Consider the following 25,967-nt stretch of genomic DNA (forward strand, 5'->3'; position numbering starts at 1 on the left):
AATCACGTTCGTAAAAAATATTTTAAAAACACAGTGTGCAAGATGTCACAGTTCACAATCAGGCAACCAATCAGCAAAAATGTGTATTCAAACTGATGATTAAGGAACTTCCTTACAAGCATCTTTTCTTACTGAATGCAAATCTTAACTCCTTAGATTTCAACTGTAAGCACATGGGAAGCATAGCATCATCATGCAAAGTACATGTATACAATGCCAAAGGATTTTCTGTTGTGCACTTTGACTTCTTTCATGGGATATAGTTGCCAACTGCACGGGCCAGCATTTGTCATCCCTCCATAAAAACGGTTCAACTAAGTGGCTTGTTCGACCATTTTAGAGAAAGGGCAGTTAATAGTCTGGAATCACATGCAAGGTCCAATAATGATAGTAGATTTCCTTCTCTAAAAGGACATTGATAAAACCATCTGGTTCATTAATCATTAATGATTGTTTCATGGTCACCATTATTGAGACGAGCTTTACATTCCTGACTCTTATTAACTAATTTCTAACTTCACCATCTGCCACAGTGAGATCTGAACCAACGCCCCAGAGCATTTTTCTGACCCTTTGGATTACTGGTTCAGTGATATTACCATTGTGCCCAAAAATGCTGGTCAGGTTACATGCATCTGAGATACATCAACTCTGGGTGTCTTGGGATCACGGGTGTCACAGAACAAAAGGCAAAGGGAGTGGTGATGTATGTAGGAAAGAGATGTCACAATACGAACTCGCTCCACAGATTTGTCAGACCTGCTGAGTTCCTTCTCACTGTATTTGTATCAGCTCTGCTCTGTTGCTTCAACTCAGCTAATGGGGTGTAACTCTACTTTATTACTTCCTCCTTATTGTCTTAACTATGCATTGCCTCTAAATTCAGTTAAGAGGCTGGTTAGCCGCTAAGCTTCATGTCGTTAGAAGAAAAAAAGTGCTTTCCACAGTTTGCATGGAAGACTCCAAATGCACACTAAGTATGTTCTTGCATTTAGGATTAGGGCAGATTGGGTGTGGAAGATTCAGGCCAATAAGTAGAGGACCTAGTTCCCTAACGCAACAGTGGCACTCATGTATCATCAGTTCCAAAGCTTACATTGATTAAAACCATTCGCTGTTAATAGCTCACAAACGTAGGGGAACTTGGTCAAATCATACTGCTGTAGAGCCTGTATTTCTGTTCTGAGAATTGTTTACTTTGTTAAAACACACAAACTATACAGAGTGTGATAAATTCCCTGGGAGAAAAAAAACTATAAGACCATAAGACATAGGAGCGGAAGTAAGGCCATTCGGCCCATCGAGTCCACTCCGCCATTCAATCATAGCTGATGGGCATTTCAACTCCACTTACCCGCATTCTCCCCGTAGCCCTTAATTCCTTGTGACATCAAGAATTTATCAATTTCTGCCTTGAAGACATTTGGCATCCCAGCCTCCACTGCACTCTGCGGCAATGAATACCACAGGCCCACCACTCTCTGGTTGAAGAAATGTCTCCGCATTTCTGTTCTGAATTTACCCCCTCTAATTCTAAGGCTGTGTCCACGGGTCCTAGTCTCCTCGCCTAGCGGAAATAATTTCCTAGCGTCCACCCTCTCCAAGCCATGTATTATCTTGTAAGTTTCTATTAGATCTCCCCTTAATCTTCTAAACTCCAATGAATACAATCCCAGGATCCTCAGCCGTTCCTCATATGTTAGACCTACCATTCCAGGGATCATCCGTGTGAATCTCCGCTGGACATGCTCCAGTGTCAGTATGTCCCTCCTGAGGTGTGCGGACCAAAACTGGACACAGTACTCCAAATGGGGCCTAACCAGAGCTTTATAAAGTCTCAGTAGCACAACAGTGCTATTATATTCCAACCCTCTTGAGATAATTGACAACATTGCATTCGCTTCCTTAATCACGGACTCAACCTGCATGTTTACCTTTAGAGAATCCTCAACTAGCACTCCCAGATCCCTCTGTACTTTGGCTTTACAAATTTTTTCACCATTTAGAAAGTAGTCCATGCTTGTATTCTTTTTTCCAAAGTGCAAGACCTCGCATTTGCTCACAGCAGTATTAATCATTCTCTGTTCAAGGTGAAGCAGGTTTAAACTCATTCCGTTGGTGGAGGAAGCATATCTAAATGCAGAAAGTGCCAGGTTCAATGTCAGGGAAGTGACATTGGAGGAAATGCCTGCCACATTTGGACTTTTCTGGAGTAAATAGAAGAAAGGCTATTCAGTGCCTGCATGCAGAAGCAACCAATGTTTTGACTCCCAACTGGTATCCATAAGAGTATATGCAGGGGGGCACGGGGGGAGTGGAAGGTGCGGGTGTATGTGACAAAGACGGCGGTGGGGGGATGAAGGAGAGGAGATCAGGATTAACTAAAACAGCTGCATGGTTGGATAGCTTATTATTAATGCTGACAAAAGAGCAGCAGCCACTTGGCAGAACACCATCACCAACAAACCCTGGAGCTATACCAACAAGGAGGAAGAAGAAAAATGTAGAAAAAGAAAGTAATTTTGATTTTAAATAAAGCAAAATAAAAACAAAGAATTTAATTCTAATTAAAAAAATGTTCTGAACCTTTTATTTGAAAAAAATACTCCTGTACACAACAGCTACAACCATTTTGCACGGCAATTAAAACTCAAACCAAGAAAACTTGTATTGTCAATGATGGGGCAAATAAAGACAAAAAATAGTTTCCACTGTGAAATGGAAAAAGGGACAAAAAATATTATTTGATGGAACGAGAGGTACTTTTGAACTGTAACATAATGACATGTACAAGAGAATGTTTGTTCGGAGGTTGGCATACCACAAAGCTAATTGCTAGAGCAACTGAACTGATCTGGCTCACTGTTCTCACTGAGCATGAGTCTTCAGCACAATTACTTTCCTGTTGCCTAGATAGAGTAGATGCAGGCCACAACTGACCTTTGATGGCACAGGGTTCTGGCTACATTCTTTAGCCTCCTGTGGTTAACCTCCAAAAAACAAGGTGTTATCTTCAACAAAGAGATTGCATTTTGTCAGATTAACAATTCAACAAGCTGCACCAAATCACCGACGCACTCCTGCATTTTATACATCACAGCTCTATTTCAGAAACAATTACTGTTCTCAATTATTCATAAATGTACATGACACAATAAATTCTGGGTCTGATCGGGTCCAAAGACAATAGAAACTTTTTTTTTAAAACTCAAGCTGTGTGATTCAGTAATTAAAATATTCTGTAAATATAGTAAAATTTTACAGCACAGATAATGAATTGCACAAACAAAGACAGGGGATGCTAGACAGCATGTGTGAATCCCACATTGTGATTTGATCAGTTTTTTTGGGTATTGCACGGTGGCACAGCGGTTAGCACTGCTGCCTCACAGTGCCAGGGACCCAGGTTCAATTCCCGCCTTGGGCAACTGTCTGTGTGGAGTTTGCACATTCTCCCCGTGTCTGTGTGGGTTTCCTCCGGCTTCTTCCCACAGTCATAAAGATGTGCAGGTCAAGTGAATTGGCCATGCTAAATTGCCCATAGTGTTAAGTGAAGGGGTAAATGTTGGGGAACGGGTCTGTGTGGGTTGCCCTTCGGAGGGTCGGTGTATACTTGTTGGGCCGAAGGGCCTATTTCCACACTGTAAGTAATCTAATCTAGAAAGTAAATCTTCTGGTGGTCAAATACAAAATACTGTTTGGGATAAAAAGTAGTTAAGATTTCCAGCAGACTGTAGGTGGAACACAAACAATTAAAATTGTTTTCTTGTGCTTTATTTCAATTGTCATTCAGAACAGGCGCTATGAACATTTGAACAAATGATTTAGCTTTGGACTTGAATGTGGGGAGATTGATCCGTAGGTTTGTGGATGGTATGAAAATTGGTGGGGTGGTAAATGGTGAAGAGGACCATTAACACTAAAGGAGGACAGAGTCAGACTGGTCAGATGGCGTGATCAGCAACAATTGTAATTCAATCCAGATATGATGCACTTGAACAGGAGAAACAAGGCAAGGGAACACATGAAGAACAGTAAGGCCCTGGGAAGTACAAAGGATCAGAGGGACCTCAATGTGCACGTCCATTGGACCCTTAAGGTGGCAGGACAGATAGATAAAGTGGTCAAATCATGATATGGGATAGAATATAGAACATTTCAGTGCTGTCCAGGCCCTTCGGCCCTCGATGTTGTGCCGACCTGTGGAACCAAGCTGAAGTCCATCTAACCTACACTATTCCATTCTCATCCATATGTTTATTCAATGACCATTTAAAGGCCCTTAAAGTTGGAGAGTCTCCTACTATTGCAGGCAGTGTGTTCCATGCCCCTACTACTTTCTGAGTAAAGAAACTACCTCTGACATCTGTCCTATATTTATCATCCCTCAATTTAAAGCCATGCCCTCTCGTGCTAGCCATTGCCATCCAAGGAGAAAGGGCTCTCACCATCCACCCTATCTAACCCTCTGAATATCTTATTTGCCCTGATTAAGTCACCTCTTAACATTCTTCTCTCTAATGAAAACAGCCTCAACTTCCTCAGCCTTTCAAAGACCTTCCCTCCATACCAGGCAACATCCAAGTAAATCTCCACTGAACCCTTTCCAAAGCTACCACATCCTTCCTTTACTGCGATGACCAGAACTGTACACAATACTCCAAGTTGCGGCCACACCAGAGTTTTGTACAGCTGCAACATGATCTCATGGCTCTGAAACTCAATCCCTCTACCAATAAAAGCTAACACACCGCATGCCTTCTTCACAACACTATCAACCTGGGTGGCAACTTTCAAGGATCTACGCACGTGGACACCGAGATCCCTCTGCTCATCTACACTACCAAGAATCTTACCATTAGTCCAGTACTGTTGCTCTTTCCAAAAAGTGAATCACCTCACACTATTCCTCATTAAAATCTATTTGCCAGCTCTTAGCCCAGCTCTGCAGCTTATCTATGTCCCCTTGTAACCTGCAACATCCTTCAGCACTATCCACAACTCCACCAGCCTTAGTGTCATCCACAAATTTACTTCTACGCCCTCATCTCGGTCATTTTTATAAATGACAAACAGCAGTAGCTCCAAAACATTTCCTTGCGGTACACTGAACTCCAGGTTGAACATTTCCCATCAACCACCACCCTCCGCCTTCTTTCAGCTAGCCAATTTCTGATCCGAATTGCTAAATCCCCCTCAATCCCATGCTTCTGTATTTTGTGCAATAGCCTACTGTGGGGAACCTCATCAAACGCCTTACTGAAATCCATATACATGACATCAACTGCTTGACCCTCATCCACTTGTCTGGTCACCATCTCAAAAGAGCTCAATGAGGTTTTGTGAGGCACAATCTTCACAAAACAGTGTTGACTATCCCTAACCAACTTATTCCTCTCTGGATGATTATAAATCCTATCTCTTATAACCTTTTCCAACTCTTTACCCACAACTGATGTAATGCTCACTGGTCTATATTTAACAGGGTTGTCTATACTCCCCTTCTTGAACAAGGGGACAACATTTGCTATCCTCCAGTCTTCCGGCACTATTCCTGTAGACAATGACAACATAAAGATCAAAGCCAAAGGCTCGGCAATGTTATCCCTGGCTTCCCAGAGAATCCTAGGATAAATCCCATCCAGCCTAGGAGACTTCCAGAATTGCTAACACCTCCTCCTTGTGAACCTCAATCTCGTCTAGTCTAGTAGTCTATATCTCAGTATTCTCCTTGACAACATTGTCTTTTTCAAGTGTGAATACTGACAAAAAATATTCATTTAGCGCTTCCCCCATCTCCAGAGACTCCATGCACAACTTCCCATTACTATTTACAGGCGGCACAGCGGTTAGCACTGCTGCCTCACAGTGCTAGAGACCCGGGTTCAATTCCCGCCTCAGGCGACTGACTGTGTGGAGTTTGCACATTCTCCCCGTGTCTGCGTGGGTTTCCTCCGGGTGCTCTGGTTTCCTCCCACAGTCCAAAGATGTGCACGTCAGGTGAATTAGCCATGCTAAATTGCCCGTAGTGTTAGGTAAGGGGTAAATGTAGGGGTATGGGTGGGTTGCGTTTCGGCGGGGCGGTGTGGACTTGTTGGGCCGAAGGGCCTGTTTCCACATTGTAAGTAATCTAATCTAATCTATCCTTGATTGGCCCTAACCTTTCTCATTCTTTTATTCGTGATATACCTATAGGTTTTTCTTGATCCTATCCGCTAATGACTTCTCATATCCCCTTCTGGCTCTTCTTAGCTTTCTCTTTAGGTCTTTCCTGGCTAACTTGTAAATCTGAAGCATCCTAACTGAGCCATCACATCTCATCCCAACATAAGCCTTAATTTCCTCTTGACAAGAGATTCAACTTCTTTCATAAACCACGGCTCCCTCGCTCGACCACTTCCTCGCTAGCTGACAGGTACATACTTATCAGGGACACACAGTAGCTGTTCCTTGAATAAGCTCCACATTTCAATTGCTCCCATCCCCTGCAGTTTCCTTCCCCATCCTATGCATCCTAAATCTTGCCCAATAGCTGCCTTTTCCCCAGCAATAAGTCTTGCCCTGCGTTATATACCTATCACTTTTTATTGCTAAAGTAAACAACCAAATTGTGGTCACTATCACAAAAGTGTTTACCTACCTCCAAATCTAACAACAGGTTCATTACCCAGTACCAAATCCATTGTGGCCTCACCCCTTGTTGGCCTATCTACATACTGTGTCAGGAAACCATCCTGCACACATTAGACAAAAACTGACCCATCTAAAGTACTGCAACCATAGTATTTGCAGTTAATTATTGGAAAGTTAAAGTCCCCCATAACAACTACCCTGTTAATCTTGTTCCTATCCAGAATTATCTTTGCTATCCTTTCCACTACATCTCTGGAACTATTCAGAGGCCTATAGAAAACCCTTAACAGGGTGACCTCTCCTGAGGTTTCTAACCTCATCCCACATTACCTCCGTAGAAGAGTCCTCAAATGTCCTTTCGGCTACCATAATACTGTCTTTGACTAACAATGCTACACCTCCCCCTCTTTTACTATCTTCTCTGTTCTTACTGAAACATCGAAATCCTGGAACCTGCAACAACCATTCCTGTTCCTGCTCTATCCATGTCTCCGAAATGGCCAGAACATCGAAGTCCCAGGTACCAATCCATGCTGCAAGTTCACCCACCTTATTCCGGATACTCCTGGCATTGAAATAGACACACTTCAAACCACCTTCCTGCTTGCCGGTGAACTCTTGCGACCTTGAAATCGTATTTCTGACCTCACCACTCTCAACCTCCTGGGCTCTGGAATTACAAGATAGGTTCCCATCTATTCCCTGCTGAATTAATTTAAACCCTTCCAAATAGCATGAACAAATGCTCCCCCCCAGGATATTGGTACCCCTCTGGTTCAGGTGTAGACCATCCTGTTTGTAGAGATCCTACCTACCCCAGAATGAGCCCCAAGAATCCAGATATCTGAAACCCTCCCTCCTGCACCATCCCTGTAGCCACATGTTCAACTCCTCTCTCTCTCTCTCTCTATTCCTTGCCTCGCTAGCACGAGGCATGGGCAACAAACCAGAGATTACAACTCTGACTGTTTTAACAATACGTTTTCACCCTAGTACCCTGAATTTCTGCCTTAAATCCCCATCTCTTTTCCTATCTATGCCATGAGTATCATTGTGGACCACGACTTGGGGCTGCTCCCTCTCCCCCTCCTCCTCAAGGATCCCAAAAACACAATCCGAGACATCACGAATCCTGGCACCTGGGAGGCAACACATCAACCACGAGTCCTCTCGTTCCCACAGAACCTAACTGCCCCCCAAACTATGGAGTCCCCAATGACTATTGCTCTGCTCATCTCGCCCCTTCCCTTCTGAGCAACAGGGACAGATTCTGTGCCAGAGACCTGTACCCCATGGTTTACCCCTTTTAAGTCCGCTCTCCCCAACAGAATCCAAAATGGCATATCTGTTATTGAGGGGAATGGCCACAGGGGATCCCTGCACTGCCTGCTGGTTCCCTTTCCATCCCCTGCTGTATCATTTTTCCCCACACTGCCAATCTCTAAACTGCCCCTACTGTTCTTCTTTCTTGTGATCCTTATTTTCAGTACTACTTCAGCCAATTGTTTCCCACACCCTAACCTCCCTTGATTTGGATACTGAATACCTTCACTTTCTGTAGGAGGGTAAGTTAGTATACTGGGGGGCTGAATGGCCTCTTCCGTGGTGTAATGCAAGAAGGTTTCTCAGATGGATAAAAATGGTGTTTTCCATTTTTTAAATAAACAATGCACAAACTTTATAGCTTATTCTTCAATTCATTTTTTTTTGCCAAAGGGCTTTTCCTTCAAACAAGAATGATTGTGAAGCAAGAAATTCTTGATGATTCCAATATCTGACCTAACGTCTTGAACTGCCATTTGAAAACAAATACCTTCAGGCTCTCTTGATAAACTGTCACTAAGCTTCAGGTCAGGATGAGATCTGAGCAGGAGCAAACAATATTTATGAAAAAAAAATAAAAATGTATCCTTAAAACAGTACATGTCATGTCAATTTGTGACTCATTTTAAGCTCCTGGGTAGATATATTGAGTAAGGCTGTGAATAATGCAAATGATCATAAGACTTGATGTAAAAAAAGCCTCCTTTTAAAATGGAATTCCATTAAAGTTAAAAGTTAGTGACCAGTAAATGACCTCAGATAAAAAGTTCTTCACTTGGAGCCACAAACAATATTTCCTGGCCAGAATACAGATGATTGTTTGGGTACTGCACAATCACATACTGTTTTAAGTAACTGGGATTGATTTTGAATGCTCAATATTTGTATGTTACTATCTTCTACTCATTGCTATCTCTTGAAGAAATCTCACTGCTTATAATCACAATGTTTATAGACTTTTTTAAAGAGACTCTTAGCCTATTTGCTTTAATGTGCAGTTTAAACAGGCTCTGAGTAAATCAACTTTGCTGTAAAATAGTCTACAAGTCCCACATCACCACCATCTCATTAAGTGACACACCACTGTCAACGGCCACTCTGATTTTCAAAACCAGGGCTGTGAAATACATAAACAAGGGAATTTTTTCCCAAATATGTAGGGACACTGTTCCTTCATGTTTTATTGCTTCTAATAAGTTATCCTATGCTTTATGCTTTAAGAGCATTACGAGGTCCCAAGAAACATTAAACTCTGAAATAGCTTTGGTAAACAAAAGTTGATTTGAGATAGTTGGTTGCTGAGACCAGAGCTTCGGGACACCCTCAGTTCAAATCTTTCACTATACATCATTCAGTCCTTAGTGTTCATACCATTCATCCTTTAATCCCCCCTGCTGAGGGATTAGGCTTCTCTCTCCTACCTACAGCAATTTGCCTAAATTCATCAACGCTAGTTTGTTAGTTGCACTTATAATTTCAGTATACAGGTCGTTCTCCTATAACACACGTTTTGTTAATGTAATTTCATTATAGCCTGGTTGATAGATTGGGGGGACAGTTTCTAAAGCACAAACATTTAAAGTGTGTATTGGTTATAACACGATTCCAACCCCATTAATTTAAATGGCGCTGCTATCACACAATTTTTTTTATAACACAGGATTACACAATAATGGAAAAACTGCGTAATAGCAGAACTGACCGTACCTACATGTAAAATATGTAATGGCAATTACTTAAAAAGCCTTTGATTATGGTGAGGATCAGACTTTCCCTGCTGCACTTTACTAAATAACAAGTTATCCCTTTTCCACGAAGATTTCAATGAGGCACTTCATTGTCTTATCTGGTTTCCATGAGCATAAAGGCCCATGATTCTGCCTGTGGAAACTGCTGCCTCAAATAACAATTCTCATCACCCAATAGCAACTCCAACATCCTCCAAGGCCAATATATCCTTCCTAGCGTGTGGTGCCCAGATTTGTTCATAGTACTCAAAGTGGGGTTCCATCAGGGTTTTGAATGACTGCAGCATAATTCCTGCACCCTTGCACTCCATTCTTCTAAATATAAAGACCTGCATTCTATTACCTTTTTTGATTATTTTCTTCACCTGTTTGTGATATCTTAAAGATTTTTGCACCTGAAGAACCACTTCCCTGCCCCCCCCCCCCACCCCTCCTAACTCTCTTTGGACATCCAATGAATTTAACTTCACACCATCTAGAAATTAAACACCAATCATAAGCATCAACTACTCAAGACGAATTGCCCGAAATACAAACCAAAATACTAATCGTTTCCACACTTCATCTCCAAGTACTTAGAAAAAACATTGTGAAAAAAATATACTGGCTACGTCTCAGTTTAGAGAAAACAAGAATTAAAGTATTGTTAAATTATCCTGGTCACATCAGACATTATTAATAAATCTTATGCTGCATGAAGCAGTACCACTTTGCTGAATTCTAAATTCCAGTCAAACCCCTGTGCCATTGCAAATTAAAATTAAAGAACACAGGTACTCTCATTGCCAATTTGCTTGGTCTTTTCCTTTTGGCTGCTTCTCTCCAACATCATCTGTTGTTTCTTTTCTCTCTGCATCTTTCCATCCTGGTTAATGGATAATTACTGCATCAACACACCCCATTGGCTGTAAAACACAGTCATCTCCCGAGAGCCTGAGAAGATGGTGCATATATATGTCTCTTCTCTTCAAATGCAGCAACTTCACAAAGCTGACAGGACAGTTTAGGCACAAATAACTACTTATACAGAACAAAGCAAATTATCCAGCAGCTTGTGGTGATTCATGATTCTTAGAATACTGCTGGACGTTTTCACATTGCAAGTGCTGTTAAATTTACCTTTTTTTGGCAGGGAAATTTGTTCCTCGTATATAGATTAATTTTCATTGCCATATTTTTGGTCAAGTGTTAAAACGTGAGCGGTTTCCTCACTTGTGTTTACTTATAATGGAGCAACTTGCATCTCCTTTGCATAAAGTTTATTTGGTTTTGTTGCTCTTCAGCACTAGGGAAAGGAATTCATTCTGTCAGACTCACAGGCCTAAATATTTGTGAAGACAGGGAGCCTCTCTGTTGTTACAAAAATGATGGTGGAGATCTAGGTCCAGTCCTTCCCCCAAGCATGGCATACGTCATTTTTGCAGAGGTGGGGGTGTTGTCTAATGTGCACATATGTGGCTCACAGAGGCAATGGTACATGATAAAGTGCACCTGCTTCAGGCTGACCTGACTTTTGGTAGTGGAATATCAAAAACATTACTTACTTGTGTACTTCAGAACTGGCGAGATGTTTAAAGCTGCCTTAGTTCTTTGGAGAGACAAGATACCCTTTCACATATGGTCACAGGACACAATTAGGAGGGGTCAGCTGTCCTTTGGAATTGTTGAAAATAAACAGGAATGCAGAAAGTGCATATATGCATTGGAATGGTCCACAGGAGATGGCAAGGCATTTAAAAGTTCTGCTGTCTAAATGTGTGAAAAACTTGCCTGCAAGGTTTAAAAGAAAAACAATGCTTGCTATTTCACTCTGTCTACTGACATATGGTGGTGAGTTATTAAAGGATTAGTGTTGAATGACTGATTTCACGATCTTTACTCTCAGTTTGGTACGTCAGTTCACCCTCTGATTGACAACTAAGATTTCATAAATTCTAGGGCTGAACTACGAATACCAATGTTTTTATAAAAAGGAATTAGAGGCAGTTAAATGCAGTGCATGGATTGTTCATCTTGGAGTTCCTCCTATTAAATTAGGGATTTATCAAGAGGCACTTCAGAACCTTACTGCATCTTAGCAAAAACCTAGAGGTGTACCCCTGGTGGATACTGGGCAATTTGGAATGGTGGATGTAAGTGCAACGAATTGTGCATGGGAGCACGGGTGGCTGAAAGTTGGTTTGGGGCTATAGAAGGTCTCAAAGATGGGTGGAGGGACTTATTTTGAATATATGAACTGTCATGGGGAGCTTGAGCTGACATAGCTTGGAAAGATGGAGCATGTGACATTAAGAGGGAGTATGAGGCGAGGGCTGGATAAAGTGACAGAGTGCTAAGTAGATGCTTCATCAGTCTGTCTCCCTACTTTGCTCCAGGGCAGCTTTGCAGTGTTCAATTATGACTGATCTCTGTGCTTCCAACTTTGAGCAAAAAGGTAAGCTTCAGTGTCAGGATCAAACACTCCCATATCAGAAAGTACATCCAAATTCAGTTCAAAACCTCTATCAGACATCTGACATGTGCTCAGAACCTCAGAATAGTGCATAACTGTACCTGACCGGCAAAAATTTCTTTTGCTACATCAGTCACACTTTGGCCTCTGCCTACAAGTGCCACACAGCAAAACACCAATTTTTAGGATCTGCAATGAGAAACCAAATAAAACTAACTTGAAATAAAAACCAAATATTATAAAAATGACAAAGGCACCAAATCCTCCTTTTCTATGATAGAGAGACAGAGGCTGCCATATTAACTGGAAGAAACCTCACATATGTTCTATTTACGTTCTGTATGTAACACCAAAATAGAAACTTAAAATATTGAGATAAGTCTTCACTGGAACAACTAATAAATTTTATAACATTGTGAAGTGCCTGCAAAGATGAAGGTTTACATGCAAGTCTTAAAAAATAAGTTTTTTTGCCTGAAACCTAGGAGAACAACCATTTTAATATGGCATTTGATCAAGTGCTGGAGTACTTGAATTTAAAAGAAGTTTATAAAACATATAATCAAAATCAGTGATTGGATTTGTACTTGTTCCATAAAAATGGAAGGGAGAGAGATTTGAAAACAAAGACTAGTAGGGGTTTTAAAGTGCTTCTATTGCTGTTATTCCATGGCTAGGAAGTACAAGATAAAAATAATGCAGGAGATTAGAAGACTCAAAAGCCATATATGTAAGTTGTCATGTATGCAACTGTCAAGATCCAAGGACAAATGCCTTAGTGTCCTGAAAATCAGCTGGGTGCCATCTGCAACAACTAAACCTGCAGGCACACTGTAGCAGTGATAGCATTTCACTTAACCAATATGCTTAGGGTTCCATGTTGTCTCTCAGGCAGTTCTGTGCTACATGCTGATCAGACTGGCGTCAGATACATGCCTTGTGGTTTCAGAGAATCATACAGCACAGAAGGCATTCTTTCAGCCTACTGTATCTGCAGTAGGTTTTTCAAGGAGGTACCTTTGAAATAAGGGTCCCACTTCTCCTCTCTCTGGGCACTTCTTCTTCAAATGTTTATCCAATTTCTCATTCAAGGTAACTATGCATCACTCTGATGAAGAGTCATCAATAACCTGAAATGTTAACTCTACCTCTCTTACCATGTGTTATCATGTTAAACCTGCTATTTCCAGTATAAAACAGAACTGCAGACACTGTGTTCAGATGGGTGGAGTGGGGGGGGGGGGGGGGGGGGGTGGGGGAAATGGACTCAAAATATGAGTATTTCCAACAATCGGCTTCTTTTTTAGAATTCACAATTCTGCAGCCTTTTGCTTTTATATAATCATTCCGTCTCTCCTTGTTAAAAACTATGGTGGTGGTGTCCACCCCATCCTCACATTCTCACTTCGTTAAGCGGTATATCGATGTCACTTCGCATCAAATGAGGGTTGGGATCGGCAGTGCATTATCACTTGCCCACAGATTGTTCACCACCCAAGACTGGATTTGCATTTGCTCAGGCATTTTTCTGAACTCTTCCTGTTAATAAATCCTGAAAAAAAAAAATCCCCTTTGTCACCACCTATTAATTTTACTCATCCCTCTAACTCTAATCAGAATTTGTGCATTCAAGTAGCTGCCAATTTAAGACCAAATCTTTGTAGGGAATATCATAATTTGAACAAGCTGACCCTGCAAAATGTGCCAAGTGCGGTGAATTGGATGACTTAACCATTCATTGCAAACACTTTGCTCGTCTTGCGAAATGTGATTGTTTTTAAAGATCAGAGGGCATATTCTTAATATTGTAAAATCATGCCAATTCATTCACTTAGTGAACACTCTGCATAGGTTAATTAGTGCTGCCCATGTGAATCCCACACAAAAAACCCCTATAGATCATACATCTCATCTGAGGAATATTAACATGATAAAAGGATTAACTTAAATACAAAAAGACAGCGACAATAGTTGAACATAACTAACAATACGATGCTCTAGGGATTGTAGTTGTAAGGCCACCAAGTAGACGATGAAACATGTGGGAAATCAATTTAGGAGTAAAAGCATCCACTATTGAAATGTCTAGTGAAAATAGAGTATATCACTATTGAACCAATGAAAGATATTAGAAAATTAACACAAGCACTGGATGCTGGAGATAAACAAAAACAGAAAGTGCCGGAGAAACTCAGTGGGGCTGACAGCATCTGTGGAGAGAGAAACAAAGTCAACGTTTTGGGTCCAATGACTCTTTATCCGAACAGATATTTCAACAACTGGCATTTAATGAATCAGAGGTCATAAATTATTGTCTAATAATGATGTACAAAAAAAAGGACTTTGTTTTGTTCCTTACTCTACCCCCCCCCTCCCAAAGCAGAATCAAACAGATTTTTTGTTAAATTTATGTTTTGAATTGAGCTTGTAGGACCGCACTGAGTAGGAATAGGATTAGGCCTTTCAGCCCATCGAGCCTGCTCTGCCATTTAATATGAATTAGCATTTCAATGTTTTTACCCACAGTATCCTTTATGCCATTGATAATCAAAAAATTATCAACTTCTACTTTAAGTATATTTAAAGTCTCAGTTTCCACAGCCTTTTGGGTAAAGAATTCCACAGACTCTCATTTCTCAGAGTAAACAAACCTCTGATTTCCTGAATAGATCCACTTTAGTTTTAAATTTCGCTCCCCAACCAGGAGAAACACCTTACCTGTATCTATCCTATGTATTTTGGAGTCTTCAAATAAGATTTCCTCTCATTCTTCAAAACTCTTAGAGAATACAGGCCCAGTTTGCCCAGTCTCTCTCCCAGAAGTAAATCTGGGTAACCTTCATTGCACTCCCCTAGTAGCAACAATAGCTTTACTGAGATAAGGAGACCAAAACTGCACATGATGCTCCGGGTGTACTCTAATCAAATTTCTATATATTTAAAGCACAATTTCTCTACTGTACACAAATTTTCTTGTGAAAACATTAACATTACATTCATCCTTTTAATAACTTGCACATATCTGTGTTTTAGCCTTCAGTGACATACTGAGAAGAATATCCAAGTTCCTTTGCATATCTATGTTTTCCAGCTTCTCAACATTTAACAAGCATTCTGCCCATCTATTTCTCCTACCAGAGTGGATACTCTCACATTTTCCCACACTATATTCTACCTGCCATGTTCTTGCCCACTCACTAAGCCTGTCAAAATCTCCTTGAATACATTTTTACATCTCCCTCAAAATACAATCTTCCTTAGCTTTGTATCATCTACAAATTTGGAAATATTACATTTGGTCCTCGCATCCAACTCATTGATATATCAAACAGCTGGGGCCCAGTCTGGATCCTTGTGGGACTCACTGAGTCTCAGCCTGCCAACACAAGATTAGCCTATTTTATTCTACTATTTTTAGTCTGTAAGACAATCCTTAATTCATGTGAAACAGGTCACTGCCATCAATGAAAACCATTGAAACTACATTATGACACAGCTGGCTGCTTTCTTTATTTTTCGAATGAATTTTTCTTCAATTATATCATTCTGAATGTTACAAGGTTATTACAGTGCCAGAAGTAAAACTTCAGCATGGTGCAATCGAGCTGAATTCTTTTTGCAGCTTGAATACATTGCTGAGTAGAGAATAGCAGGAGCTGTAATTTGGAGCTAGCATTTCTGTCACTGACATGGGAACACCTCATCCTAACAATGACCTCCATCTCCAAGAAATAATATCAGTCTTGAATGTTGATAAAATACTTTACAGCCAAGTCGTGTTTGGAGTACAAGAGGTTACCATAGGGCGAGGTGCTCAATGATGATCAGTTGCGTTTATGTGACAATTACATGGTTGACAGCAGTATTGGACAGAGAAGTAGAGCATGGCCTGATAACCATTACTGGCTTTATTACTTTTTTTCTGAAGTTAACACTGAAATTTTCTGAATAAGAATTCATTTAATTTGTTACCAAGAAGGTTCAAGAAGGCCACTCACCACCACCTTCTCATGGGTGTCTGAGGACAGGCAAAAATATTGGCCAGCAAGGGACATCCACATCCCATAAATGAATATTTTTTAAAAACTTATTCAGACATGGTATGAGTCTGATTATACCTTTGTTCCTCTCTCCACTTTCCTTATTGCATTATATAAGTACAGGTTCTTGTTACATGATAGCAAGATAATTAACATCCAAACAACTTGGATGAAAATAGATTACTTTTCTGAATTTGCAATAGTAAGAAATAAAAAGGAATCTCCTTGGAGATGACACTACTCTGTCATTGCAAGGTACCCTCTCCAGCCACAAATTTTACAGTCAACATGACTAAAGAACTAGCTCGGTAAACTGAACTTGGCATTTGCACAAAATGAGTACACATGCATGTTTATCACCTTACAGTGAGGTTTTCTGTGCTGCATAAAAGGTTTGAAAAGTAAACCTCACTTCAAGATACTCAGTTTAAAGTTATTTGGACTTATTGCAGTGTTTATTTGGTATTTGGGTTTACAGATTTGCTATTAATTGTCTATAATAATCTTTGCAAATTTGCATTAACATAGTTACACGGGAGTCTGGGGCAGGGTGTGGGGGACAAAGAGACAAAATCAGTGTACAGCTGAGAGACCATATCTGCTCCAGTTGGATTAGTCCTTTGGGCTGACTGTCACTCCCCCTATAAGTCGATACCGAAGACGAACAGGACTAGGCCATTCTGCCCCTCCAGCCTGCTCCTCCATTCAATAGGATCACTGTTGATCCAACATTCCACTTTCTTGCCTTCTCCCCATAACCCCAGATGTCTCTACTGATCAAGAAGCTACTTCAGCCTAAAAAATACACAAGGATTAACTCCCACTGCTCTCTGTGGAAAGGAGTTTCAAAGAATCTCAATCCTCAAAAAAATTCCTCCTTACCTCAGTCTTAAAGCCTTTAATTCGAAGGAGACTGTGCACTCTGGCCCTAGAGTCTTCCCATGAGGGAGAAACATCCTCTCAGCATTTATCCTGTCAAATCCTTTCAAGATGATCACCTCTTATTCTTCTAAACTCCAGTGAGTAGAATCCCAGGCTTTGCCTTTGCTCACAAGGCAATCCTCTTATTTACTAACCACCTCCCCACTCCATCCCCCACCTCAGGTCCACTGCCTGCCTCAATTTCTTCCACTATCCTCCAAACTTGAAGTTGTTTTCAGTTAACACATTGGCCAAAACAATCTCAAATCGCTCCCACCCCACACCCCCAAAATAGACAAAAGGAGGCTAAAAGTATTTTTTTATATTTTTAGTTACACACAAATAATACCTTCCACGGAGAAAGGCAAAAAGTTAATGAATCTAGTACACATGTATTAATTAAATTCAAAAACAACAGGTTACAATTCCATTCCTTTTTGTTCACAGTGTAGATACCAACATGATTTGGCATCAAAGGATGCACTGAGTGTGCATTAAAATCCACTTAAAAAGTCTTCATTTGCAGAATTGATTCAAGTGTCACAAACTGCTTCTTGAATTGCATTAAGATGACCTTCATCAGCTACAGCATTCCACAAATTCAGTGGAATTTGCACCACTATATACAGGAGATCCCAGATTTCTTGAATGATTTAACAACAAACTTGGACCTCCGTAATGCTAACACACACACCCATCCACCCACCTTTAGCTTCCAGAAATCTATTTCTTTTTTGAATATGTGCTGGATAAGCTCAGTATTTTTCTTTAGAGCAGAGAAGGCTGAGGGTGAACCTGATTGATGTAATTAAGACTCTGAAGCATGGGCAGGATGAATAGAAAGCAGCTGCTCCCCTTAGTTGAAGGGTCAGTAACAAGGGAGCATTTATAAAAGGTGAAGGGCAGCAAGTTTAGAGAGGACTGACGAAAAGATTTTTTTTAGTGATGGGGTAGTGGGAATCTGGGATGCGCTGCCTGGGAAGGTAGAAGAGAAGGGAAATCTTACAACCTTTAAAAGTAGTACAATGGAAAGCACTTGGGATGTCATAACATTTAAGGCTATTACCAAGTGCTGTGAGGTGGAATTACTGTAGATAGGTCAGCTCAGACTCTTTGGGCAGAAAGGCCTCTTCTATGCTGTATAACTCTGACTCTGTATTCAGAGACTTCACTCAGAGTGGTGTATCTGTGAAATTCTCCACCTCAGAAGCTTGTGGCAGTGAAGAAATTCCTTCTCATCCCAGAATGAACAGTCCATCACACAGGTTAAGACCGTGATTCCTTGTTCAATTTTTTAATATCTTAAATTCTCTAGCTGCTGCACAATTATTTGCGTTGTAACCTCAATGACCAAGTTTGAACTGTGTTCTATATCTACAGTTCCTTCCTAATAGTATGTTGCCACCTTTGAGGGGGAAACTGGCAGGATTGCATCATGCACCTTGTTGATGTGCACAGGCACGAGGGTTTGAACAACCGTTTCCAATGGTGCATCATTCTAGATTCCACCAAGATGAGTTTGGACTTCAGTTATAAACAGGTTGTAAGCAGAAAGACTAGATTTTTAGGCTATGAATCAGGGCCAACCTATAAATAATGCATGAGAAAGGTCTTTGCCAAAAGTCAGGGGCCAAGTTTTACATGATATCGACAATTACTCGGGTGCATTTACTGTTTTCCAACAATTGTAACCATGCATTTCAAGCACAGAATGAAAGCAGCAAGGTCTGCACGGCTGCATTTTGAATGAAAAGGTTGATGTGAAGTGACAGAAAATGACACTAAATTTAGCAGTAACCACAAATCCTTAAAAAAGTCCTACACTCTAACCTATTATACAATAAAGTCAAATATTTCTGGAGTATCATGAGATTTAAGACAAGATATTGGAGCCAAAATTGTTAACTTGACCGAGAAGACATTCTTCTCTTATACAAAGCAGAATCAATGACAGAAATCCTAACAAATAGCCACATTAGAACCATTTGTCACTTCTGCAAAAGCAGATCCAGTTAAATTTATATGAAAATGAATTTTGCAACTTTTAAAACACAAGTAGCCATGAAGAGTAAGAAATGAAAGCCAGCAGCGTGTTAAAAACCTGGTGTTTTTCTACAAATGGGAAAAAAAAGTGTGTCTCAGAACTCTCTTCCTCAAAAACGCAGTGGAAGCAGTGTCCTGGAAGATTTTTAAGGCTGAGATAGATAGATTCTTCAAAACAGAAGATGATGATCAAAGTGAGAAAATGATACACAATACAGGAGGAGGCATTACAAAAGATGTTATGATTCTAGCTGATGTTCTTATTGGACAAGTCAAATCCCAGTCTGAAATCTGGAAGTCATAAATGGAAATATGATCCAATGAGGTGCTCTTTCATACAGACTCAAATACACAAAGATTTGGTTGTAACAATAAAACTAACTTACTATGTAATATAAATGGTAAAATAGAATAAACCAAGCTATTTACAGATAACACAGTGTAAACGATGCTGATAATCTATCCCAACGGCATTCCTTTACAGTACTCAAATATCAGAGAACATTCCTTTCACTATTAGATCTCTAGATTTACTTTAAATGTTGCTTTCATTTCACTGAGAATTTAATAGTCCCTTGCTTATGCATGCACACAACTGAGCTCGGACTTTCTCAGCTTCCAATGAAGTCTTCAGCATTCTAACCGATCATTTTTCGCCTGGTAGCCTGAAACTAAAAACTTTACACTGAGGCAACATATTGTCTCAATCTTCTGAACTAACTCCTGCCAGTTGAAACTAAAACCTTTCCAAGCTGTGTGCCTTTCCTCCTAAGCAAAAGAAAAAAATCTTGATCTTTCTAATTGAAAGCAAGCTAATACCCTGTTCACTCAAAATTCTTGCAATACAAATTACCAGTATCACTCCAGGAAATATATCCTCATTCTGGTTTTTAAACAAAAAGAGCGAGTGCTCCAGAAATTCTGTCAATGAAACCTACCCATACACAAAGATCAAACCCCACATGTAACTAGTTCAAAACATATATTTCCTAAATTTATTTTAGAGTTTAAATAACATACACCTTACACCACAATATGAATGCGTTTTAAGATATATGGAGAACCTGGGAACAAATGAAGTGACGGGGTGGGGGGAGGAAAATAGGCTTGAAAGGAAACAAGAAAATGCGGCGAAATGGTACAGAACCCAGTTGATGGAGAAGAATGTTTGAAACATTCCCTTCAAGTGAAAGCTGAGCTCAATTTCAGAAACGGGTGATTTATCTGTCCCACATTATTCCATTATGGGAGGTGCTGATTAATATGATGACAGTTTCCCATATTTTCTGTTTCAGATTTGCAGAATTTGTAGTTTTACTATACTTAATGTTAAACTAACATCTGCTGTAAATAGAGTGTGCATACACACATTATCCAGGTTTTATCAATTTTCCATTCAGCTCTAGTCTATCTGCAAATATTGCATATTCCAGCAACAGAAGGGCTTCACGAAATAAATGTGAAAAAGTGGCCTTGGTATTCAACTAAAAGACTACAATCTGGCACATAAACGGATCAAAACTGCAGGAACAAGTGAAGCCTTGGCTTCTCTATTGTTTAACTGCTTTAACAGAAGGGTGAAGCATATGTCTCATTGTCATGTCACAGTACTAGACTTATTACCAAATTTTCAAAAATTGTTTACCTCTGGGTATTTTGCCTTCATTATTTTGTGCAGTTCTCTGAAACGACTATATCGTCGAAACACTGTCCAAGTATCTTCCAGGATGGTTACCTAAGAGAATGTAATGTTATTTATTCTTGCAGAATAGTACAAGTAACCTCATTTATTTGAATATACAGTTGGGAGTATAAAAAGTTCAGTTTTTAAGTAAGTTGCAATCTGAACACTGAAAAGCTCTTGTATAAAGCCTCAAAATTATTTGGCCTCCCCTTGTTTAAACATTTTCCCCATGTGGAATACATTGTATGAATAACAGTGCAAAAGACAAAATAAATTAACTTTTGAAGTTGGCCAAAATCCAAGCACAATTCTACTTTTCTCCATTCAACTAAAAATATTGATTTTCTGGGATTTGGTTCCATAGCTGCTGGCAGCTCTCCCGTTTTTCAATAAAGTGTCTGCTCTGCATGTGTAAAACATGATGTGCCAGAAGACTATTCAGCCGCAGAAAATCACAATTAAGACCATTTCCACTCCTGCTTTGGGGTTGGTTTTCAACTCTTCGTTCAGGTGTAAAGATTGTGTTACAGATTAGACATTTCCCACAATGGGCAAAGTTTCTTTTCTATTCATTTTAAATGGAGAAGTGAATCTGCAACACTGCTTAGGGCATTGGTGGCAGGTAGAAAAGCTATCGACACACAGAGAATGCTGGAGAAATTCAGGTATAGCAGCATTCATGGAGACAGCAGCAGTAAGACTCCTCTTCAGAACTTTGTTTCAGATATGCAGTCACTGCAATATTTTGCTTTTATTGGAAAAACAGCTCCTGTTCAATAGTCATTTTTCCCAGCAGTGAGTCAGAGGAGCTGATACTACGGCTGATGTTACCTTCTCCAGTCCAGAACCCAGAAGTAGACCTCAAAACAATTGGCCAAAGTGAGGTCAAGCCACTCAACAACAAAGAATGGAGCCTTTTGGTTTATACAACTCATTTCATATTGTACACTTATCCATGAAAGCATCAGCAGGAGCTGTATTTTATCTTTTAAATAATAAGTATTCTGTTGAGAAGTAATTTAAGTGTATTTTACTGATACCAAGTAATCACTGCAAGAGGGATACAGCAAAACATGAAAGCATAGAGCACTTGTTTGCATGAGAGGTAGAATTAGCGATTACCTGGTTTACGAAGTACCAAGTCTGGTATATCACTTGAACCAGCACACCGTTCTCATTTAAATTCTTAAAGTATCAAAATTTCAGAAATGAACAAAAAAGTGGAGAGAGAAAATAACAAGAATTAAAGATAGACAAACCATCAGTGCCTGACAGTTTTACCTTGGAGTACTAAAGGAATCAGGACCAGCAATTCTGAAAGTTTAAAATAAGTGTGTCAAAAATAAGATGATTCAGCTGGAAGACATTCATCTGTTTCTTAAATGGTAAAAAAATACAAGGAACTGAAGACCAGTAAAAACTTGGGTGTTCAGGCATACAAGTCATCTAAAAAGGTACTGAATATGCTCTTTTAAGCACTTGAAAAGGCTATGAGAATGTTGACCTTTATCTCAAGGAATGTATAATGAGGAGAAGAAATGGAATTTCAATCATGCAAAGCTACAGTTGGAGCTAACCTGGAGTACAAAGTTGACTTTGGGTAGCATGTCAAAAGGAGGACCAGAGGTAATCAGGGACTGCTACTGGTTTGCTAATGTAATCTAAGTAAGGAAACTTGCTTTTAACTGGTCTCTCTTGTATGTAGCTCCAGTCCGATTTCAACAACGTTGGCTTATAACAGCCCTCTCAGGTGCCTGAGCAAGCTACAAATTTGTATCTCAATGAATGGAATCCACATCGTGACTGCAGGAGAAGCCCTTCAGCCACTGGGAGAAGACAATTGAGGAGGATGTCTATAAAAGGGCACAGTGGACATGACCCACACAGCAAGGCCAATCCAAACAAAATGTGCAGAGAGCAGCAGCAACCTCTATCATGGCCTTTGCCCATGTCAATCAGAACAGATTATGGAGCACCTTCCTCAAATTTGATTGCCCATGTAAAGCCATCTTCATCATCTACTGCATAATGGCATGCAAGGCTTCATCGTCACAAAAATTCCAATATGTGCACAAACTGGGGGTGACTTAAGCTATGATATCTCTTTTGCAACCTTTCAACTCATTGATGAAGCTTCCTTCTGTCATAAAGCTTGGCTGCAGGTCAAGTGGGAAACTGTTCAAAATGCATCACCTTCTGCTCAGAACCAAGACCGCTCCAACCTCCATTGTTGAACTGCTGTTTGCTCAAGCTCCAAACTACCAGACGCATGAGAGAAAATGGACTTTACATTCACAAAGGTCATCTACTAGCCTGCTCCTGCTGCACCAAGTACCCATTCCCCCAATCCTATCAAGGTCCATGGCAAGCTGCTGGACATTGCTGATCAATTCCCTAACCTTGGGAGCCTTCCCTCAGTAAGGGCAGACAATAGCAACAAAACCTTACATTGCCTCAATATGCCAGCATAGCCTGTAACTATCTGATGAAAAGAAAATGTTTGATAAGCAAGACTTAAACCTGACACTAAGCTCATGGTCCACAGGGCAGCATTGTCAGCCTTCCTGTATGTGTCACAGATATGGAAAATGTAGAGCTGACACATCAAATTGCTTGGAAAAGATCATTAGCGATGCCATCAAAAACTCCTGCAAATCCACTGGCAGCAAGGCACTCCAACATCAATTTCCTCTCTCAGGGTGATATCCCAACATTGAGGCACTGGTTACGGTCAAACAGCTGAACTGAATGGGCCACAATGTTCACATGTCTGACACAAGACTTCCAAAGTGAGCTCTATACTCCAAGATCTGCCAATGGCAAGTAGTACCAGGACGGCAGAGGGAATGTTTCAAGAACATGCTCAAAGCCTTCCTGAAAAATGCGATATCCCCATCAATTCGTGGGAATCTCTCACCCAAAACAACGCTTTCCAATTTGCAGAATGCGCCATCTGTGAATGAGTCAACCATTTTGAGCATCTCTGAATGGCTCATTTGCAGGTCAAGCAATAGAAGGAGCCTGTGAAAACTTGAGCATCCCATTCAGTTGCTTCAGTAATCACCACCTGCAGCAGGGTTTTTGGATTCAGCATTGAACAGACCCAAATAGTGAAGTATCTGTGATCAAGCAATTTCAACATTTGTGGAGAATGAGTCAAGTGCGTTCAGGACAAGTGAGTGGGATGCCTCCATCCAGCCCTCCAACACAGAAATCCAGTTGCATACAATGCACGTGAACTGCAGATGAGGATTTCATCTAATGGCTCCCATGAGATGGCATCAACCTAGACTATAAACCAGTCTTTCCTTTTTGCTAAGACACTCCTCTGTTGAAGTGAGATGAGAATCCATTAACAACTTTTTCGAGGGGTCAGTCCATCACCATCATCTCAGGACAAAGGATGAGTTATAAACTGCAGCTTCACCAGTGACACTTATGTTTCAAAAAGAAATATTGAAAGAAAGCTTACTTCTGGTTCTAATTCAGAGCATCAAGTCTAGACATCTCAACTTTTCCATGTTTATTATTAGTTAGCGGCAAATAATTAGTCATCTTGCACAGGGTTTCTCAGTAAATCAGCTGATTTACTAATTCCAAAGCTGAGTATTGCTCAAAAAAGGCACAAAGCATACACATGTTCTACCTACAAAGAACATGATGCTTTGTATTAACGTGTACCTTCAAGTACGTAAAGGGGTGCCAAACTGAAAGCCTGACTGACAACCCGAAATTGGTTGGCAGCATAGGGTTCCATTCTTTGTGCTCAGAAAGAACAAGTATATGCATTGCGCCTGTTTCAATTCAGGAAAATAAGTGACAGCCATTCATTGGTTCCTTTCTGAGGGTAATGCCCTGACCACAGCCAACCTGCATGGTTTAAAATGTAAACAAATCCTAGCAGTTATCTATCAATTAACACTAATGGATGGATTCTCCATAACAATGCATCTAGCAGATTCCATCTGCTAAACAATCTCTACTCTCCTGTCATGCAGTACATGTTCATTTTCCCTTTGAACGGATATTTATGCAAATTGTCCTGATGAGTGCAAGACAAAAAGCTTCAATCAAATGTCTTTTTGTCAGCAATATTAAAGTGTTGTACTACAAATTATAGAGTCATAGAGATGTACAGCATGTACAGATACTTCGGTCCAACCCGTCCATGCTGACCAGATATCCCAACCCAATCTAGTCCTACCTGCCAGCACCCGGCCCATATCCCTCCAAACCCTTCCTATTCATATACCCATCCAAATGCCTCTTAAATGTTGCAATTCTACCAGCCTCCACCACTTCCTCTGGCAGCTCATTCCATACACGTACCACCCTCTGCGTGAAAAAGTTGCCCCTTACGTCTCTTTTATATCTTTCCCCTTTCACTCTAAACCTATGCCCCTCTAGTTCTGGACTCCCCGACCCCAGGGAAAGGACTTTGTCTATTTATCTATCCATGCCCCTCATAATTTTATAAACCTCTATAAGGTCACCCCTCAGCCTCCCCAGCCTGTTCAGCCTCTCCCTATAACTCAGATCCTCCAACCCTGGCAACATCCTTGTAAATCTTTTCTGAACCCTTTCAAATTTCACAACAGCTTTCCGATAGGAGGGAGAACAGAATTGCACGCAATATCCAACAGTGGCCTAACCCATGTCCTGTACAGCCGCAACATGACCTCCCAACTCCTGTACTCAATACTCTGACCAATAAAGGAAAGCATACCAAACGCCTTCTTCACTATCCTATCTACCTGCGACTCCACTTTCAAGGAGCTATGAACCTGCACTCCAAGGTCTCTTTGTTCAGCAACATTCCCTAGGACCTTACCATTAAATGTATAAGTCCTGCTAAGATTTGCTTTCCCAAAATGCAGCACCTCGCATTTATCTGAATTAAACTCCATCTGCCACTTCTCAGCCCATTGGCCCATCTGGTCAAGATCCTGTTGTAATCTGAGGTAACCCTCTTCCCTATCCACTACACCTCAAATTTTGGTGTCATCTGCAAACTTACTAACTGTACCTCTTATGGTCGCATGCAAATCATTTATGTAAATGACAAAAAGTAGAGGGCCCAGCACCGATCCTTGTGGCACTCCACTGGGCACAGGCCTCCAGTC

The 25,967-nt window shown here is 40.5% G+C and overlaps 1 protein-coding gene across 4 annotated transcripts in view; it reads right to left on the reverse strand.

The window, feature by feature from the left end:
• The window catches only part of kif16ba (kinesin family member 16Ba), a 140,956-nt gene that overhangs the window by 16,284 nt on the left and 98,705 nt on the right, over nucleotides 1-25,967 (reverse strand). For 3 of the 4 annotated variants that reach the window (XR_015758544.1, XM_087991676.1, XM_043696646.2), the window contains exon 24: nucleotides 20,806-20,895. Coding sequence is in view for 3 of the 4 variants with exons in the window: in XM_087991676.1 (XP_087847802.1) it covers nucleotides 20,806-20,895 (90 nt within the window). In the remaining variant the exon portion in view is untranslated. Of the gene's footprint in view, nucleotides 1-17,587; nucleotides 19,452-20,805; nucleotides 20,896-25,967 lie in introns of those variants that run through there. The other variant, XM_087991677.1, reaches the window with a different exon arrangement.

Source organism: Chiloscyllium plagiosum, unplaced genomic scaffold (assembly GCF_037043375.1).
Source record: "Chiloscyllium plagiosum isolate Xiang-an unplaced genomic scaffold, Cpla_swu_hap1 HiC_scaffold_10, whole genome shotgun sequence".
In the NCBI taxonomy this organism is placed as follows: Eukaryota; Metazoa; Chordata; class Chondrichthyes; order Orectolobiformes; family Hemiscylliidae; genus Chiloscyllium; species Chiloscyllium plagiosum.